At 36.0% G+C, this 20,119-nt stretch overlaps 2 protein-coding genes across 2 annotated transcripts; one reads left to right on the top strand and one right to left on the bottom strand.

Annotated features, from left to right (window-relative positions):
* Nucleotides 1-3,734: 3,734 nt before the first annotated feature.
* Nucleotides 3,735-16,909, top strand: LOC101901025 (cytochrome P450 315a1, mitochondrial). The gene is made up of 7 exons (XM_059118159.1): nucleotides 3,735-4,789; nucleotides 9,975-10,184; nucleotides 10,367-10,578; nucleotides 15,120-15,466; nucleotides 15,529-15,747; nucleotides 15,812-16,027; nucleotides 16,566-16,909. Exons 1-7 carry the CDS (start codon nucleotides 4,491-4,493, stop codon nucleotides 16,680-16,682), a joined length of 1,620 nt encoding a protein of 539 aa, XP_058974142.1. The 5' UTR covers nucleotides 3,735-4,490; the 3' UTR covers nucleotides 16,683-16,909.
* Nucleotide 16,910: 1 nt separating this feature from the next.
* LOC101900853 (sphingomyelin phosphodiesterase 4) lies at nucleotides 16,911-19,995 on the bottom strand. The gene is made up of 10 exons (XM_011294829.3): nucleotides 19,842-19,995; nucleotides 19,453-19,752; nucleotides 18,858-19,385; nucleotides 18,537-18,799; nucleotides 18,314-18,473; nucleotides 18,138-18,247; nucleotides 17,768-18,080; nucleotides 17,447-17,698; nucleotides 17,276-17,384; nucleotides 16,911-17,217 (listed from the first exon to the last, which is right to left on the bottom strand). Exons 1-10 carry the CDS (start codon nucleotides 19,866-19,868, stop codon nucleotides 17,006-17,008), a joined length of 2,274 nt encoding a protein of 757 aa, XP_011293131.1. The 5' UTR covers nucleotides 19,869-19,995; the 3' UTR covers nucleotides 16,911-17,005.
* Between the last annotated feature and the right edge of the window lie 124 nt (nucleotides 19,996-20,119).

Here is a 20,119-nt window from a genome sequence, read left to right as displayed (position 1 = left end):
ATTATTACATTCACATGCACTCTTCTATCTTTCAATACAACAGGTTATTTACTTCTTTGCGTGACGCGTTTCTCAATACTATACGGATGGCGGTGAAGATGTTTTTTTTTTTTTTTTTTTTTGTATTATTTTACAATTCCACTGATTCCGATTTTCGCCTCCAATGTTCCGTATACCGCACCAGCTCACTCACCGAACTTTCCACTCACGAGTTCCGACACCAACTAATTTTTAATTTGCAATACAATTTGTTGAAATTGTTGTAAAAATGTTAGCAAAGAACAATTATCAAACGAACTTGTATGATTCGAGTGGGTTGCGTGTGAAGTTCGTTGCCAACGATGTTGCGACCGCTTGGCCATGTTTTTTGGTGTTCTTTTTTACCGGCATTAATTGTGTGACGTTCGAAGGGCAATTTTTTCTTTTCTCAGAGATATTTTGAAAACAGCTGTGGGATTCTCTCATACAGGTAAATTTGGGGGGAACAAAGACAAAAAAAGGAAAACAATGGAGCAGTTGTTTGGAGTAAAACAGTGATGGACAAAAGTTTTCATTTTTTTCTACGGCAATGCAAGTTGTATGATAACTTAGGCATTTTCTTTGGACCGACACTAAAGTACACTAAAAGTACTCGGACGACAAAAGATTCTTTATAAAGTATCACACATGCATCTAGGTCGAGACTGCCATAGCTAAACCAGTAAAGAGAGGAAAATAATCGGGCGGGTCCGAGTATGGAGTAGGTTCCGAAGGCCAATATTGCCAATATGATATAAATATTGCGACGTGCCTGGTTTGGAGTATATCGACTACTTCCTTATCTTTATATGAGATATCTGATAATTTCTGGAAAATGTCAAAATGTGCGGGAGGTACCAGATATATATATATATTTCATACATCATTTAATACAGATAAAAATATTGGTATGGGCAAAATGTCAAGAAAATCTAATCGAAAATCGAAATCCAATTTTATGCGAAATCGTAAATTTCATATTCATCTCAGGTGTCTGGTTGAGAGAAATATATTTTAATATAGCAAGTTGTAAAGAATCGCTGACTTGTTCTGCAAGTTATGACAAATAAAAAAAATGAAAATTGTGGCGCATTGTCGGTGAGTTACCAGAAGGGGTTCGCAGATATATCATTAACACAACAGATCTTGTGTTTGCAAAAATGTTTGTATGTGTTAAATTTGAAGAGAGTTGGATGCTTATTCCGATTTTTTTGGCCCTTTTAGGGGAGGGGTTAGGAGTGGAAGAAGGAGGTTAGTAAAAATATTGGTATGTGCGGAATATGAATAGAGTTGGATGCTTTTTTCGAATTTTATGATCATGTAAGTTATTTAAAATTTTGTGGGGGAGGTACCAGAAGGATTGATCCGATATCAACCATTTTTATAACAAACCTTGTGCTGATAGAAATATTGAGATGTGCCAATTTTGAGTGGGATCGGAACTTAATTTCATGTTTTGTGGGCTTCATTAATGTTCAAAATATTAACCCTTTGTGGGGAGGTTCCAGAAGTAGTGGACCGGTATTGCCCATCTTCACAGCAGGTCTTGTGTTAGTAGAAATAATGGTATGTGTGGAATATGAAAGAATCAGATGCTTTTTTCGAATTTTATTATCGTTTTGATTATTCAAAACTTTGCCCCTTTGTGGGGCAGGTACCAGAAATAATAGTGCGATCTCTACCATCTTTATAACAGATCTTGTCTAGAATCTTGAATGGAATCAAATGGTAATTTCGCGTTTTATGAACTTCATGAATATTCAAAATTGACCCTTTGTGTGGGAGGTACCAGAAGGAGAGGAACCGATATATTCCATTTTCACACCAGACTTTGGGTTAATAAAAATATTGTGATATGTGCAATTTGAAGACAATCGGACACTTACATTTTTATGATTATGTTATGATTATTCATAATTTTGATGGAGTGGACCGATATTTTCCATTTTCGCACCTGACCTAGCACTGATGCAAATATTAGGATTTGCAAAGGTGGAGCAAAATCGGATTGTAGCTTCTCTTTCTGTGCAGAAATTATTTTCTCTAAAAATATTGACATTTTGTGTGGGAGGTACCTGAGTGTACCGATATTGCCCAACTAGATCTAAATTTGACAATAATATTACGATGTACCAAGTTTGTATCAAATCGGTTATTCCCTTCGAAAGTTATCGTGCGCACCAGCCATACAGACGGACGAACGGACATCGCTAGATCGACTCCAAGTGCCCTGAAACGGATTTAGTCCAAAGAGATCTAGAGTCTAACACCATTATTTCGATGAGGCACGTTTTGACCGTATCAAATGATATATACCCTCTCTAGCCATATGACTGAGGGTATAATTAGCATTTTTTCCGAATTTGCTGCAAATTCTCATCTCATTTTACTGTTCAATACTCAGTCTGGGGTGTGGAAAATTCCAAGTGATTTTTGTAGTACTTAGTTTGTGGATTGATTTTTGGCGTTTTAAGCCAAAGTTTTTTTAGGACTTTATATAAGGTTGGCCATAGACAAAGGGTGCCGAATATTTTAAAATATATTTCGCAACATTTAATATAGAGCTTTAAAAAAGGTATAGAGAGATTTGGATTACTTCAAGAAAAATGGATCATATCGGTCCGCACTTTGGTATAGCCACTATGTAAGGGCAAACAAATATTTTTTAGTCATATTTTATTTATTTTCAGATTATTAACCAGGTTCTCCTGAAAAAGTTGCAAAATTTGTCGAAAATGAAAAATCAATGATTGTTTGAAAAAAATATTCTTACCGGAATAAAATGATTTTCGGTCAGGACGTCTTAAAAAATGTTCTCAAAAAATCCAAGATTTCTATTTAGCAGGTCCCTATACAATTTTCCTTGAAAAAGGTTGTAAAAAATAGCTTACGAAATCCCAGATTATAAGCTTATTCATATTAGGGGATACACCGATTTTAATTACTTGTTTATGTTTTAGTCATATTTTCCACTCAATTTCCCCAAATTTGGGTATTTTGAGTTCTTTTTTATGGACAAACTCTTCTAACAGAAAATGATCAATATAGGTCCCCGTTTTAGTACACCCTTTATATACAGATTCCGCCTGATTTTAGTTAGATTTTATTATTATATAAGATTTTCGACAAAAGGTCCAGAGATGTCTTATCTCTATGTAGCAGTCTTTCGTTTGATCTACATGTGATTAACAAACTAAAACTAGTTTTTACACAGCCTTCGCCCAGACTTTTTTGGATAATAGAACCTTTAAAACATAAAAAGTAAGAAGTCATTTCAATAAACATGGAGAAGTCGTAAAAACTACTAATTTTTGTTGAAAACACCACCTCTCATTTTTGTAGATGATCATCTTTCATTCAGATCCACGTACAGTTGAGTTTCATTGTTCCAAATGTTCATTGTCAAAAAAAAAAAACACCTGTTTTTTGCTACCTACCCCCTACTTAAATTATCGTGCAATTTAACATTCCCAAACCTGGCAAACAATTGTAACTGATTGATGAGAACCCGCTCTTTCTCTCTCTCTCGCTCACTTATAAGAAGAGTGTCTTAACCCCGCATGACAAAGGTACATTTAATTGATATTGTTGTTGGTGTAAGTGACACCTTCTTTTTTTTGCTTGAACGCATTTTAACGAACCTTTTCTTCTTCGTTTTTTTTTTTTGTTTTTTAATTTATTTCTTCGTTACAAAACGGAATTCTCAATTCTGTGCAAGTGACGGGTGGTTGCCGCTCGCTCATTTACCAATCGGACGTGTTGAATTCAAAATCATGAAAATCTTGCCGCTTCCTTTGCGGCCACAGATACGATTTAGAAACGAACGTAACAACATCACAAGGATGAAGATCGTCTGTCATCGTCGTCGTCGTGTTTTAAGCCGAGTGTGAGTGATTGTGAGTCTGTAAATTGGCATTTGTGTGTGGATGGATGCGATAGATCCAATCAATAATCAATCGTTCGTGTTGTTGCGAAATCATAAAAAATTGGATCGGCTGTCGAGGTACATGTCTGTATCTATGTGTCAATATTTAAAAGAAGACCACGGAGGCAAAGCTAAGCAAAGAAAGACTGCACGGATTTCAAAGTTTCGTTTCGTTTTTTTTTTGATGATTTGAATTTTTTATTTCCATTTTTATATCCGAATCATTGCATATCATAAAAACTGAGGTGATTTCTGTTCCGTTTTGTCAGCGTCATACTTGTGGGGCTCGTCTGCCTGTCTTTTCGATCGATTTGCTAGTCTTGTCTGTCTGTCTCGCCGCCGCCGCTGCTGCACAAAAAACCAATTCAATTGTTGTTGTTCGTTCGTTCGTTTTATATTATTTTGTGAAAATTTCGTATACGCATAAAAAACGAAGGAGGAATTAATTGGAAATTTTGCCGTCTCGGCAATAAGTCGTGAAATCAGATATTGCACATTGTACACATATTTCAATGAAGGCCTGAAAAAAACCCAACATAATCGAAAAATGCTATCCAGTAGTACGCATAAATATCGCCCGGGAACGTTGCTAATGTCGAAACTTGGTAATTTTTTAAAATATTTGTGGTTGAAAATACTCTTGGCCCTAACGGAAATACGCAAATATCACAGCTATGGTAATAAGTTAGTTAAGTTCAATGTAAATGTTGCGAGTCATCAGCAGCAGAATCACAATCAAAAGAAGCAGCTTCAACATTCAAACACCTTAAAGAAAATACCGGAAGTTAAAGGATTACCAGTGGTTGGAACATTATTTCATTTGCTAGCTGCCGGAGCAGCACCAAAGTAAGTTTAGTGTTCAAAACTGTGAGATTTGAGATTTTTTGAATAACTGAAAAGTGACTTTATCGATAAACTGATTTGCTAACTTTGTGTACGAGTTGAAGGGAATATTCACTGACGAAATGACTTTGGAGGTGACTTCGGAGACTTTCTGATTGGCGGCTTTAGAGATGAGTAAGCGGCGTCTTTATAAACGAGGCTCCCTTATTTGAAGGCGTGTTGAAGGGAATCCTTTTAATAGACGAGTTGAAGGGCATTTTCTTAGAGACGACCTGTAAGCAGTCTTTTATAAATACGAGCCGAGGGCAGTCGCCTTTATAGTCAAGGCAGCAGTGAGTCTTTTTAGATAAGCTAAGGGAGTCTATATAGAAGAGCAAGGTGAAATTAGTCGAAAAAATCGAAAGCGATTATTTATACACGAGTTAAAAAGAGCCGAAAGGGAGCCTTTATGGACGAGCTTAAGGGAGTCTTAATCGATCACCTGAAGGAAGTCTTTATAGACAAGCTGAAGTGAGTCGAAAGGAAGTCTTTATAAACGAGCTGAAATGAGCCGAATGAGAGTCTTTGGATACGAACTGAAGGGAGTCGGTCCCTTATAGCCTTAAAGGGAGTTATGGACGACTTAAAGGGATACGAGTATTTATCGAAATATTGAGTAGCTGAATTGAAGAGAATCTTAGGAAACAAGTTAAACGGCGGCTTTATAGGCAAGACTTCCTACGTTGTAGAACGAGCTGTAGTGTATTTTTATAGGCAAGTTGAAGGGATTCAGAACGCAGTATTTATATACACTCTAAGGAGAGCGTCCCATAGGCAAGTATTTATTGATAAGCTGATAGGAGTCGATAGGAAGTATCTTTAGACGAATCTCTACTGACGCGTTAGAGAGTCTCCATAACCCGTTGAAATTAGTCTTTTTAGGCGAGTTGAAGCCAGTATCTCTGGGCGACTTGAAGCCAGTCTCTCTATGAGCGAGTTGAAACAAGTCTCTCCATAGACGAGTTGAAACGAGTCTCTCCATAGATAAGTTGAAACGAGTCTCTCCATAGACGAGTTGAAACGAGTCTCTCTATAGTCGAGTTGAAGCGAGTCTCTCTATAGACGAGTTGAAACGAGTCTCTCTATAGACGAGTTGGAACGAGTTTCTATAGAGACGAGTTGGAACGAGTTTCTATAAAGGCGAGTAAAAGCGAGTCTCTCTATAGGTGAGTTGAAGCGAGTCTCTATAGGCGAGTTAAAGCGAGTCTCTATAGGCGAGTTAAAGCGAGTCTCTATAGGCGAGTTAAAGCAAGTCTATAGGCGAGTTGAAGCAAGTCTCTATAGCCTTGTGGAAACGAGTCTCTATAGACTTGTGGAAACGAAAATCTATAGTTGACGTGGAAGGAAGTATTTTAAGACGAGGCGCATGGGTATTTTTTAGACATGGTAAAGAGAGTATTTCGAGACACAGGGTAGGGAGTATTTCTGGACCTGGAGTATTTCATAACGAGGTGAAGAACGTATTTCTAAAAGTATCAAAGCGAGTATTTCTGAACGTGCTGAAGAAAGCATTCCTGGTCGTTGTGGAGAGAGTATTTCTGGACGTGGACTATTTCCAGAAAAAGTGAAGGGGGTATTTTAAACGTAGCAGAGTATTTCTTGTCGAAGTAAAACGAGTATTTCTGAACGTGCTGAATTTGGTGTATTTCTAGTCAAGTTGAAACGGGTCTCTACAGACGACGTAAAGAAAGTATTTCTAAACGTCGTTTACAGATTTTTCGAAACGAGGCGCAGGCGCAGGGTATTTATAGTCGTAGTGAAGGGACTATTTCCAGACCTGGTGAAGGGAGTATTTGGGGAGGTAGAATATTACAGAATAAGGTGAAGGAGGGGGAAGGAGCATTTCTAGACGTAGTGAAGCGAGTATTTCTGGGCATGATGAATGGAGCATTACTAGATATAGGAAAGAAAGACTTGGAGTATTTGGAGACAAGGTGAGGGGGTATTTCTAAAAGTGGAGTAACTCTTGTTGAAGCGAAACTGGTATTTCTGGGCATGGTAAAGATTATATTTCTGGATGTTGGGAAGAAAATATTTCTAAACATAGCGTGCGGAGTATTTTACGATGATCTGAAAAAGTTTCAATAAACGAGCTAAAGAAGTATTTATAGACAATATTAGGGGAATAGATCTAGACGACATGAAGAGAATATTTATAAATGTGGCGAAGGGAATATTTTCATTTTTTTATACTCGAAGTGAAGGAAATCCATTGAAGACATGCCTCCATAAATGATTGTGTCATGCACCACTATAGGTTCCAAAATTTACTCCACTAACCTTATGCATGTGGCATTTTTATTAGATGTTGATCAATAAACCAAACATACTTGGATCCTAAAATTATTCTGGAAATTACATAAGCCTTTTCAAAAAAAATCACTTCATTTTGATTACATTTCACCTCAATGCCTTCTTGGCAAAAAAAAACAAAAATGGCCATACCACTTACAGTGTTAAGGCTTAAAAACAAAATAAACTAGAAACTGGGTCAACACACACCCCACCTCCAACACACCCCCAAAATTGCCCATTGAAATATTTAATTTCGCACCTAGAAAATGCACTGCAATTTGACCGGTCGAAATGGTGCAAAACAAGCGCGAAATTCAATGGAATATTGACCGAAAAAAGTTCGATGATCTTCGAACAAAACAAAATAGGTTTTTTATATTTGTTGTTGCCATGACAAAAAAAAATGTGAAAAACAAAACGTGACATTTATATATTTATTGAATCAATAATTCCGTTTTGGTTACTTCTGAGAAGCGTTTGTAATTAAGTAATCGTGTAAAGTTTTAAATGTTGAATTTGAAGGTCTCCTAAAGTCCTTTTGAAGTCCTTTTTGATAGAAGATAATCTTGAGTCTCTTGTACATAGAAGAACAAGAAAAAAAAGAAGCTAAGTTCGACCGGGCCGAATTTTTATAAACCTTACCATTCGGAAGGAACTTGAAAATTTTCAAAAAAAAAACCGTCGAAAAATACCGCTCAAATGAAAACCTTTATATGGGGGCTACACGAAGATGTGCTGCTGGATAAGTAATTTTTTTCATAGGCTATAGTAACGATTCCGAACTTCAAATACGAAATTTGACGCAATTCTAGTGAGTAATGTCGCCAATATCACCAAAATACCGAATATCATCAAAATACCGGTGGTACCATTGTATGGGGGCTATTCTAAGACATGGACCTGCATAGACAATTTTCTGTCATATGTTGTAGCATACATTACGAACTTCAAATACGAAATTTGACGCAATTCCGATGAATAATGTCGCTAATATCAACAAAAATCCCGAATAAAGGGAGTTGGACGTGTATGGGGGCTATACGAAGACGTGGACCTGCATAGACAATTTTTTGTCATAGGTTGTAGTACCCATTACAAACTTCAATTACGAAATTTGAATGAATAAATTGGCAAAAATCCTGGAAATACCAAATATCTCGGGGTAGCGTTATATGGGTGCTATACTAAAACATAGACCTATATAGACAAATCTCTTCCAGGGGGTTAAGCACTCAGAGGGAACACCTTGTGTGGATTTTCAGACTATAGCATTGAAAAGTGTGACTAAAATCATCAAAATACCGAATATCGAGAGGTACAGTTGTATGGAGGCTATACGATATTGTGTACCTATATAAACAATTCTCTTTCAGGGATTAAGTACTCAGAAGGAATTCCTTGTGTGGGTTTTAAGCCAATTCCTTTGAAAATTGTGGCTATAATCATCAAAATACCGAATATCTGGAGGTACAGTCATATGGGGGATATACGATGTCGTGGACCTATATAGACAATTCTCTTTCAGGGGGTTAAGTACTCAAAGGGAACTCCTTGTGTGGATTTTCAGACAATTCCATTGAAAAATGTGGCTAAAGTCATCCAAATACCGAATATCGGGAGCACAGTTATATGGAGGATATAAGACCTTTATAGACAATTCTCTTTCAGGGGGTTAAGTAGTCAAAAGGACTCCTTGTGTGGATTTTCTGACAATTCCATTTAAAAATGTGGCTAAAACATCAAAATACCGAATGTCGGGAGGTACGGTTATATGGGGGATATGCGATATCGATATCTTCGAACTTGATCCGCCTGCAGACAAAAGACTGATCGGTGCAAAATTTTAGCTTCCTATCTTTATTTGTTTTGACTCTAGCGTGATTACAACTGACGGACGGAAGGACACGGCGAAATCGTCTTAGAATTTTACGTTGATCAAGAATAGGGCGGAGTTCATTGGGACCTGGGTGTGTAAATCTGGTGACGCTGTGGCATCACCTCCGTCCTCCATGCCTTAATCTGTAAACCTAGGGGTGATAAAGTCAACTTGGACTGGGTTCCTATCCCTGAGTTATTGACGTCAACCTCAATTGCTACGAACCAATCTATTTTGTCGGTGTCCGTTGCGACGGTATATTTCCAAGACAGCAATGGATCTGCCCACATCAAAGAATCTGCCCACATTTAGAGTGGTCGTACTTTGTAGGGTCTAAAATTATAATTTCGATGAGTTACAGATGGAATGGCGAACTTAATATACCCTCCACACTATGATGTATGGTGGAGGGTATAGCAATTTTTGAGTGCTTCCTACATAGAAGACCTCCTGAAAGTATGTTATAGATTAAAACCATAAAATAAGGATTGGAGAAGTTTTGATGGTCCCCAATAATAATTTGGAAATATAATCGGGTCTCCAGCTATAAAAGATCTTCTATAGCCATAAGACTTTCATAAGCTTTCCATAATATCTTCGATCGTCAGGTTTTATATATTCCCTACCATGGAATAGATAAACAAACCTTTAGGATTGGAGTCGTTTTGTTGATCTCCTCTATGTATTTAGAAAATTTAGTCGGCCTTTATCTATAATGACATCTTCTATAGCCACAAGTCCTTCTAGAGCTCTCCAAGCTATATCTTCGATACATTTTTCTCATGGGCCATGATACAATCGTCAGGTTTTTTTTCTATTCCCTACCATGGAAATTATTGTACCATGCTAGCCTTTAGGAAACAATTCCATTTGTAGGTGAAATCCATTCTCTTCTTAAGATCGCTTTATTTAACACTTTTCTGTATATCTACGTGTTTCTTTTTCTTATATTCTACCTTTACCTGATTTACATTTTAGGCTACACATCTACATTGACAAACGCCATCGACATTATGGCGACATCTTTCGCGAACGTTTAGGTGGTACTCAAGATGCCATATTTGTCTCCTCAGCCCATTTAATGCGTTCAGTATTTCAGCATGAAGGTTCATATCCCAGACATCCATTGCCCGATGCTTGGATACTGTACAATCAAGAGCACAACTGTCAAAGGGGTTTGTTTTTCATGTAAGTATTGAGACCACCGAACACAAACAACGACAACTACAGATCGGATAAAGCAATAAGCATAACATTTGAATACGATTTAGATTTGATGTTGTTGTTGTCTTTTTTGGTTTTCTTCGTTTAATTTGAAATATATCTACTGCGTTCTTCTATTAAATATTCGATTTTGATTTCATTTGCAGGGAAGGTGAGGAATGGTTTCACAATCGTCGTCTTCTCAGTCGTGTCTTACTTAGCGGCAATTTGAATTGGATGGATTGGCATGTACGCCAGTGTACCAATAAGCTGATAGCCAAATGGAAGGAAGATTTGTTGAAAGTAAAGGAGAGTTCGGGTTATGAATGTATGCTCATCGATAATGTGGAACAACAGTTGTACAGATGGTCCATTGATGGTGAGTAAATTATTGGGAGGGGTAATATAGTTTAGGTTTTCTTGGGAGATGTGTCCATCTTTGGGGATATTTATACCCTACACCACAAGGTGGTCAGGATATTATGTCTTTGTGCATTTGTTTGTAACAGGCAAAGTAAACGAGATATACCCATAGTTCCTTTTGATGATCTGCATAGAATCTCATTCTGAGTCGATTTATGCATTTTCGTCCTTCCGTCCGTCTGTATTTGTATTTTGTAAAAAAAGTACAGTTCGCATTTATTACCCTATCCAGATGAAATTTTGCACAAATCATTTGTTTGGCCCAAGGACGAACCCTATTGAAATTGGAGATAATCGGTCAAAATTTAGATATAGCTCCCATTGTAACTTGTAATATCAGCCCGAATAGTATGGAATTTTGCACATACAACAAAATTAGGTCTAAAAATAAGTATGCCAAATTTGATCGAAATCGGTTCAGATATAGCTATAGCTCCTATATATATTGTTCACCCGATTTATTATTTTTGTCCTCCGCAGCCGTAATATGCACTCTGTAACAACAATATTTGGTGAAATATTTCAAATACAGCTCAGAAATACATTTGCTAAATTTTATCGAGATCGGTTCAGATTTGGATATAGCTCCCATATATAACTTCGTCCGATTTACTTTTTATTGTATACCAAACGCCTAATATTTGTCCAAATTGGATGGAATTTGGCACTTGCGACCGAATTGAGTTTAGAAGCTAGTATGTCAAATTTGGTGAAAATCGGTTCAGATATAGCTATAGCTACTATATATATTGTTCATCCGATTTGTTACTTTTGTCCTCCGCAGCCGTAATATGCACTCCGTAAAAACAATATTCATGGATATATATAAAATACAGCTCGGAAATATCTTTGCAAAATTTTATTGAAATCGGTTCAGATTTGGATATAGCTCCCATATATAACTTCGTCCGATTTACCTTTTATTGTGCACCAAACGTGTAATATTAACCCAAATGGGATGGAATTCGGCAATTACGACCGAATTGAGTTTAGAAGATAGTATGTCAAATTTGATCGAAATCGGTTCAGATATAGCTATAGCTCCTATATATATTGTTCATCTGATTTGTTATTTTTGTCCTCCGCAGCCGTAATATGCACTCTGTAACAACAATATTTGGGGAAATATATCAAATACAGCTCAGAAACACCTTGACTAAATTTTATCGAGGTCGGCTCAGCTTTGGATATAGCTCCCATATATAACTTCGTCCGATTTGCCTTTTATTGTGCACCAAACGTCTAATATTCGTCCAAATGGGATGGAATTTGGCACTTACGACTGAATTGAGTTTAGAAGCTAATATGTCAAATTTGGTGCAGAACGGTTCAGATATAGCTAAGGCTCCCATATATACTGTTCATCCGATTTGTTATTTTTATTATCCACAGCCGTAATATGCACTCTGTAACAACGATGTTCAGGGATATATATCAAATACAGCTCAGAAACACCTTGGCTAAATTTTATCGAAATCGGCTCAGATTTGGATATAGCTCCCATATATACATTTATACAATTTCAAATTAATTGTGCACCAAATGGGTAATATATGTCCGAATTAAAAAGATACAAATGCTTCGGCGTATTTAATCCTTTGAACTTTAAATTATAATCATAGCGTGTATGATTGAATTCTCCCAAAAAAAAACGTTTAATTGTTATGCGGAACTCTACTAAATTAGCAAAGTGGTGTAGGGTATCATAAAGTCGGCCCCGCCCGACTTTAGAACTTTCTTTACTGTTCTTTTTTTTAATTAAAAATGCCTTATGGCGACGAGACATACGCACTTGGCATATTAATAACAAATTATGAGGGACAGGATTCGAGTGCGGATCTGACTCTTTAGGATATGTCAACAAATTTGCCATGCCATGATGCCAAATCGCCTTTTTTATCACCTTTAAGGTACAAGATATATGAAAGAATGTTTTTTTCTGTCACAAGTCATCGGCTGGCTTCTTCTATATATATGCAGCTTTATTCTCTCTACATTTGCTTATTTAATTATTTTTAATTATATTCCACACTTAATTAATATGCTTCAGTTTTCTTTAGTTTATTTCGTATTATTTTAATTACACACATGGTGGTGCTTGGAAAAACGACGCGTGCTGGGGTCTCACATTGCATATGCCGAATGTAAGACCACCTTGCAAAGAAATTGCTTATTTATGTATTAAATTTCAAATTGATAGGCTGACCTACCCGATTTTTTCATTATCACGTTTTCAGTTTCAATTTCAGAGAAAAGTAATACGTGTGAACAAACATTCAAGGACATTTCGTTTTTTAGGTTAGAAGATTTCATTTTTTATGTATCTAAAATATTTTCAAGGTCATATGTCATTTTTAAAGGCTTATGCCATTTCCAATATTTTAGAAATCTATAGAATTTTTTACAAATTTAGCAACAAGCCTTATATTTTCCTTCTTAGCAGGAATTGTCTAGCAACTTCTCCCTGAGAAAGTAAAATAGTTTTATAATTGAAAAAAAAAAAACTGTTAAAAGTAAATAGACATAATCCCTGCTCAAACTTACAATTAACAGATTGGTCAATACAAAACAATCTGTCCCCCATGAAAAGAAACAAAACACTCAAGTATGTTGTTTTTTTAACCAAGAAAACCAAACAAAACCAGTAAGAAAAGATTAAAAGCCGGGCGGGACCGACTATATGATACCCTACCCTATAACCCTATTTAGTAGAGTTCTTGTAACAAAAACAGTTTGTATTGGGAATTTATGTGAAGTAGATCATACCATGGTACAATAAGGAGGTAGAACAGCTTTGTAAATCTACAGAAATACAGCTCTGAGGCTATGTCCGCTTCCTGTCAGATTCAATCAAAATTACATGCAACAAATTTTTTTCATTTATTTGATATTTTTTGTCAATTTTTTAAATGAGTCAAATAGCGCGAAAGGTGAATAAAATGCCTGGATGTTCTCTCAAAAATATACTCATGTAAGGGACTTGTATGAGACATATATATGGGAGCTATAGCTATTTTTGAGCTCCATAAGTTAGCTGGTACAAAATATCATTCTAGTGGCGTGCATATTACACATGTGAGGTATTTACTACCCCAAATCGGATGAAACATATATATGCGAGCTTGCTTCTAGACCAGGGCAAGGCAGAGAGCCTCAAAAAATTTTTGTGATTGTATGTGTTTTGAAATAACAAAATATTGCAAGTGTTTTCTTGCCTCTCTTTACAGAGTGAGAAATAATTGGTTATCTTTAAAATTTTAATTTAAAAATTTCCGTTTTAAAAACAACTTCGTTGTTAAAAATTATTGTTTTGATCAGACAATTCGGAGACAATTAATTTCAGAGAAATCAAGGGATAAGAAAATGTACATTAATTTGGAAGGACAATAAATTTGTCTAACAATATGAAATAAATTTCTATTCCTAACATGTGAATTCGTATGCAAATTTTGTCAAATAGAATTCAATTAAAAAAGATAAATCTTAAAATTTATAATTTTTACAAATTCGCCTGCTGCCTTGTCCTGTTCTAGACTGAGCTCTATCAGATGTGCCAAAATTCAAGTCATTTTGACTGATATTGGTCATTTGGTGCACAATTAACCCGAAATCGGTTGAAGACATGTGTGGGGGCAATATCTAAATGAACCGATTCTTAACAATTTAAATGGGCTTCGTCCGTGGGTCAAACAAATACTGTTTGGAAAATTTCATCTCAATCGGGTAATAAATGCGACCTGCATTTTGTTCGCAAAAATACATGGACAAATGGACGGACTGACATGCATACATAGACTAAAAATGTGACTCTATGCAGACCATCAAAAGGAACTATTGGTCTATCTCGCTTCCTTTTGCCGATAACAAACAAATGCACGAATACATAATACCCTGACCACCTTGTGGTCATTTATTTATTTATTTTACTCAAACTTATTTAACATCCTAATGAAGACTATAGCTTCTAAAACAAATAGCTCGTTGGCACCTAAAAATACACTTCAATTTTTTATTTTTGCTTTTAGCTGTAATTGTTCTGTATAGTACAGAACAATTTTTGCATTTATTTTAACATATTTCGTCAAAAGGATATCAAGCCAATTTCAATCATCTACAGTGATTTTCACCACCTTCAGGAGAAATCTTCTATATTCACATATCTCTCCTATATTTTTTCTATTTTAAACTTACCCAAGATGAACTCTAGTTCTATTGCCTAAAATTATGTTTTATATGTGTTTAAATTTGATTCCATGATCTCTCGGTACAGTTTTTCAAAAAATGAACATAACAAGGGGATCTGGGCTGAAAATTAACTTCCTGAATCTTGACAAATTTACGAATGAGTCTGGAACCACTTTAATTAAGAAAGTCCAATAGTATCTCAACTCAGTTTGTCATATCATCTCCAACAAATCGGTCTTAATAATTATTTATTAACTAATATTTTCCGCCTTACCTTAAACTTCATTAATGCGATTTTCTATATTCCCACAGTGGTCATATCGGTGATGTTCGGTACTACGGCAAGCGAAAAAGAAAATGCCGATCTACATTCGGCCGTTACTGATTTTTCACAAATCGTACATAAAATATTCGAAAGCAGTTCGAAGCTGATGAATTTCCCCCCAAAAATTGCCAAAAAATATCGCATGAAAATATGGACAGATTTCGAGGATAGTGTGCAGCGGGCCCTGTCGCAAGGCTGTAGAATTATTGATATGTATTTGCAATTGTGTTCGGAATATCCGGATGGTCTCTATGGCAAGCTGAAAGAGTCGGATACACCCTTGGATATGATTAAGCGATTGTTTGTGGATTTGGTGATTGCAGCCGGAGATACGGTAGGATTGTATAAGTGATTTTTTTAAACCGATTTTAAGTTGGATTTCAATTCTCATTTCAGACCGCCTTCTCCTCGGCCTGGGCCCTATACCTTTTATCCAAAGACAATAAATTACAGCACAAAATCCACGAAGAACAACTTGATCATAGTAATGTCCATGATATGCCTCTGGTTCGAGGTCTGGTCAAAGAAACCCTAAGACTGTATCCGGTGGCGCCATTCATTGGACGTTATTTGCCGGAAGATGCCAAAATCGATAAATATTTTATTAAAAAAGATGTAGGTGTGAGTTTTTTATCTGTCTCGATCATTAAATGTTTATATTTTTCTCTTTTTTTCTCAGTCTTTGGTATTACTATCGCTTTACACTGCCGGTCGTGATCCCAAACATTTTCCCGACCCCCTGGAGGTCATGCCTGAAAGATGGCTACGTGATGAACATACCGGGGATTATAAAGGCGTTTATAAACCCCATGCTAGTCTGCCCTTTGCCATTGGCAATCGTTCATGTATTGGCCGCAAATTGGCCCTATCACAAATGCAATATTTAATAGCGGAGGTAATTAAAACAAATTAAATTATTTTATTGTTTATTTTTTTAGACGCCTGTTGTTCCATAGATGGCCATTAAAGGATTTTATTCTAGGGTATATTTTCTAAACAAGGTCTTAGAGAGTAATTTAGGATGGTAAAAAGATCTTTCTCTAAATCTCTAAAACTTTTGGAATTCCATTCTAAGAAAGATCTGTTAGAGATATACTAAAGAAGATTTCTAAGTGACTTCAAGGGACTTATATTTTATAGAAGTGTTCCTCTTTCTAATTCTCTACAAAGTCTTAATTTTATTGAAGATTTTTAGGAAGTTTTCTAAGAAATTGTGTAAGTCTATTTTTGGACGTCTTTGAATTTTAGAAGTCTTCTTTTCTCACGTTCTTGTAAACAATATAATGAGCATTGGGACGAGTGGCTTAGAAATGAGAGCAGTCTGAAGTTAATTAAAGTTTTTTTCATCTCACCCTGTAAACTGAAATCCTTAATAGTTACACCCAATTTCTTAATATTCCAATATCTTTCATTCCGTTTCTTTTTAATTCCAGATTACCAAAAACTTCAAATTAAGCTGTGAAAATACAACACCAATCGAAAGTATACTGCGTTTGGTTACCGTACCAAATCAACCATTAATATTGGGACTTTGTCCGCGTATCACATAATTTTAGATAGCTATTAGTTTTGTTTTAGAGTAAATATTTGTAAAAGTGCATTTCTACCATGGTTATGGAATAATTCACAAATACTTAATAATATTTCCATAGATTATTCCATTAAGGTGCAATTTGTTTTTTTTAGACTTGTAGAGTAGAGCTTAGGATTTAGTGTAGTAATTTGTTAGTCTTGATACGAGAAAATATATACAAAATTATTGAAAAAAAAAAACAAACTTCTTTCATTTATCTTACACAGAAACACAACGTGCTCTCTTCATTTCTTTTTTTATTAAATATCGTCCAAAATTATAATAATAATAATAATATTACTATGATATGAGAGCCATTATCAAAACATATACAAGTGACATAAAAAATAATGCAATAACACCATACGAGGCTGAGCCCCAAAATATATAACCTATTAGCATAGCCAGAGCTATGAGAGCCAAGGTACGATATGAGCCCAGAAATCGCAAACATACACGGGCTGGTATGTCCTCCTCACACAGTTCGCTAACACCTGAAACACATGCCGAGACTATATGTTAAAATAAATGTCAACATAGAAAATGTATACCAAGTCTAATATTACAAACCTCTGGGTTTTTCGAACCACTGGGCCGTCATGGGAGGATATAACAATTGATGTGATATTTTGCCCAAAAAATCCGGACGATTCCAGAATTTGTGGAACTGCTCACCAAACTGCAAGACAAACATTTATAATTTACCAAAAAATTTGAAAAAAAAAAATCTCATATGCATACCTTGCCATTTAGCGCACAGGAAACTTGATGCAATAATCGCACCAACACCGTACATTCATGTGTTTGTATGGGTACGGTGGTGGGATCTATGCATGACTTCATATGGGCCAAATTATTCATCATTTGCAGAGGAGAGACCCGTGATATATCCAAATAGTCGCTGTTGTCATAGATGGAGAAATTAAGGCTCTTTGAGAAACTTTGGCCCACAACAGGTTCCAATTGTTCCATGGATATATTGGGCAGTTCAACCTAATTTAGAAGAATTCCTTTTTCAATAATTCTAATACAAAATAGGTTAGAAAAATTACAACAACTCACATTAAACATTTGACTCAACGAACGAACTGCCAAGTCCAGTATGTCTGGTATTTTGCTAATCTCCTGCAATTTCAATTCCGCCGGACTGGTATCACTAAACACACTGCTAAACACTTTTCTAAAGAATCCCAACGAGTTACGTCGTTCCATTTGTTCGCGTCGTATGGCATTAATCTCTTGGCCCACATACATGCGTGATATGTGCACCGTCTTGATAAATTGTTCTATTTCACATTTTATGGCCGAACCAAACATGGGTGTATAGACATCTTCATGGTAAAAACTACCATCCCATTCAACAGAAGAATTTGAGCTAAATCATAAATTTCATTTAAATATTGAAAAGATCTGTCTCTAACAAAATACCAACCTTAGGAAAGTGCTGTGTTTTCTTGGTGAATCCACAAAACCAATTGTATTGCCGGCATATGATTTTTCGGCATTGTAGAGTTTTTGCGGCAATGTCGATTGACTGAAAACCTATTGGAAATTTCAAATTGAAATTAGTTTTATATTCCAAATACTTGCCCCCTCCCTTCCACTTACCTTAACCAAACGATGTAACATAATAACATTACGCAGTGATGTAAAATCTAATCTCTCAAATCTTGGTAGGATGTGTACAAATATTTGTGTATATATGACTAAATTATCGGCTATAAACGTATCAAATCGGCTGTTTATGGGTACCTCTATATTGTTTCCACTGAAAAAAGAATATAGAATTAAATTTGCCATACAAGTTGATAGTTGACAATTGTTAGCCAACCTATTGTTTTGCCATTCAAAGGTATAACGCCAGGGCTGAATATAGCTAAGCCATAATTCCAATACCACCGACATTGAACTATCCAGGGGCCATCGGCCAATTATACTCTTAATAAAGGGATATATTCGCGGCCTCATCATGGGCTGGGCAATTTTACGCAACGTGGCCATTGCAGTTTGATCTAAACTGGCTGAGTTCGCAAAGGAATGAGTCTGCTTTATAAGTATTCGAACAACCCGTATAAATTCACTGCTTGGAAGATCCTTAAAAGACAGAAAATTTTGGTAACCTATTTTAAAAAGTAAAAACTGGTATACTTACCCTTGCCTCATCCACATCATACCTCAACCAGGTATCAATAAAGAAATGCAAAACTGATTCTGTACGCCATGCATGGGCCCTGGGCGAAGCCTCGCTGCTCCGCTGATTCATCTGTGTCATATTATTCGAACCCGAACCATACAATGACTGATTTGTTTGGGGTATTTTTAAATATTTTGGTGAACGTTTTGGCTGCAATTGCTGTACCGGCATTGGCTGGGGAGCCTTGACGCTGGTACAAATATTGCTGGGCATAACCATGGCATCTGGTCGGCTGGGCAGGAAATTACACAGATATTCGGCTGTTAAGAAAAAATACACAGTCTTCATGCGTTCGTTGTGTACTTGCAATGCAGCCGGATACATTTTATGCAATGGAAATGTGGCATGTATAACAAAATGCAACATGTAGTAGTCGAAGGCATTCAAACTCAAGGAAGTCACCTGCCTGCGAAAGGGATCTATATTGACTAAATCTGCATAGAACATGGAATACTGGCCCGAGTGTATTAACTCCACCAATTTGTGCTGCAATTTATTGTAAATTTAATTCAAAATTTATTATTTTTAATTTTTTTTTGGTTATCTCACTTACCGGCAAATGCTCCAAAGACATTTCAAACTTGATTTGATCATTTAATAAATTATAACATAAACGAAACATTGGTCCCATGGGTGAAAAGAAATTGTACAAAATATCGAAACATGGTGCGGAGTTTTCTTTGGTTGTTGTTCGCAGTCCCCAGCCCAAGCCACCGGTGCCAATGCCAAACACCGACTTTACTATGGTGGGAAAAAGTTCCTGCAGCTCACGCAGATTACAGCGATCAAATAATATATTCAATTCATGGCATCGATCGAACAGGGGGAAGCTCAATAGTTCCAATATGCGATTCTGAAAGAAAAACACACCGAAAAAAAGCCGCGACAATTCGCCAGATGTATCCTTTTTGCCAGTCTTCTGGTTTGTTGAAATAAACTTACCCCAATATTTTCGTTATAGAAAGCCATTTTTAAAATTCTTTAACAATAATTGTAAAATTGTATTTGTCAAGTAATTAGATATTTGATTGTATAAATATAAACTCATTAATAATATAAAAATTAAATTAAAGTAAGTAAGTAATTCTTTATTTGAGGCTTCCTCTTTCTTTGATAGGTTTACAATACGAATGGTTAACAGTATACCCTTAGAACTATTGTTGTCTTGTTCTAACTTAATCGTGATATATGATTATGCTACATTGCATGAATCAAGGTAG

The sequence above is a fragment of the Musca domestica genome, unplaced genomic scaffold (assembly GCF_030504385.1).
Source record: "Musca domestica strain aabys unplaced genomic scaffold, Musca_domestica.polishedcontigs.V.1.1 12, whole genome shotgun sequence".
Lineage (NCBI taxonomy): Eukaryota > Metazoa > Arthropoda > Insecta > Diptera > Muscidae > Musca > Musca domestica.
Note: the sequence above shows the minus strand (reverse complement) of the source record. Positions and strands in the feature narration are given on the sequence as shown.

Bases quoted from the DNA above. Each gene is read 5' to 3' on its own strand.
- LOC101901025 (XM_059118159.1), top strand. From the start codon at position 4,491: ATGCTATCCAGTAGTACGCATAAATATCGCCCGGGAACGTTGCTAATG. The intron at 10,185-10,366 runs GTAAGTATTGAG...TTTCATTTGCAG, and splicing joins CAAAGGGGTTTGTTTTTCAT to GGAAGGTGAGGAATGGTTTC. The intron at 16,028-16,565 runs GTAATTAAAACA...TTTTAATTCCAG, and splicing joins TGCAATATTTAATAGCGGAG to ATTACCAAAAACTTCAAATT.
- LOC101900853 (XM_011294829.3), bottom strand. From the start codon at position 19,868: ATGGCTTTCTATAACGAAAATATTGGG. The intron at 19,753-19,841 runs GTAAGTTTATTT...TTTTTCTTTCAG, and splicing joins TCTATAACGAAAATATTGGG to AATCGCATATTGGAACTATT. The intron at 18,800-18,857 runs GTAAGTATACCA...CTGTCTTTTAAG, and splicing joins ATGATGTGGATGAGGCAAGG to GATCTTCCAAGCAGTGAATT.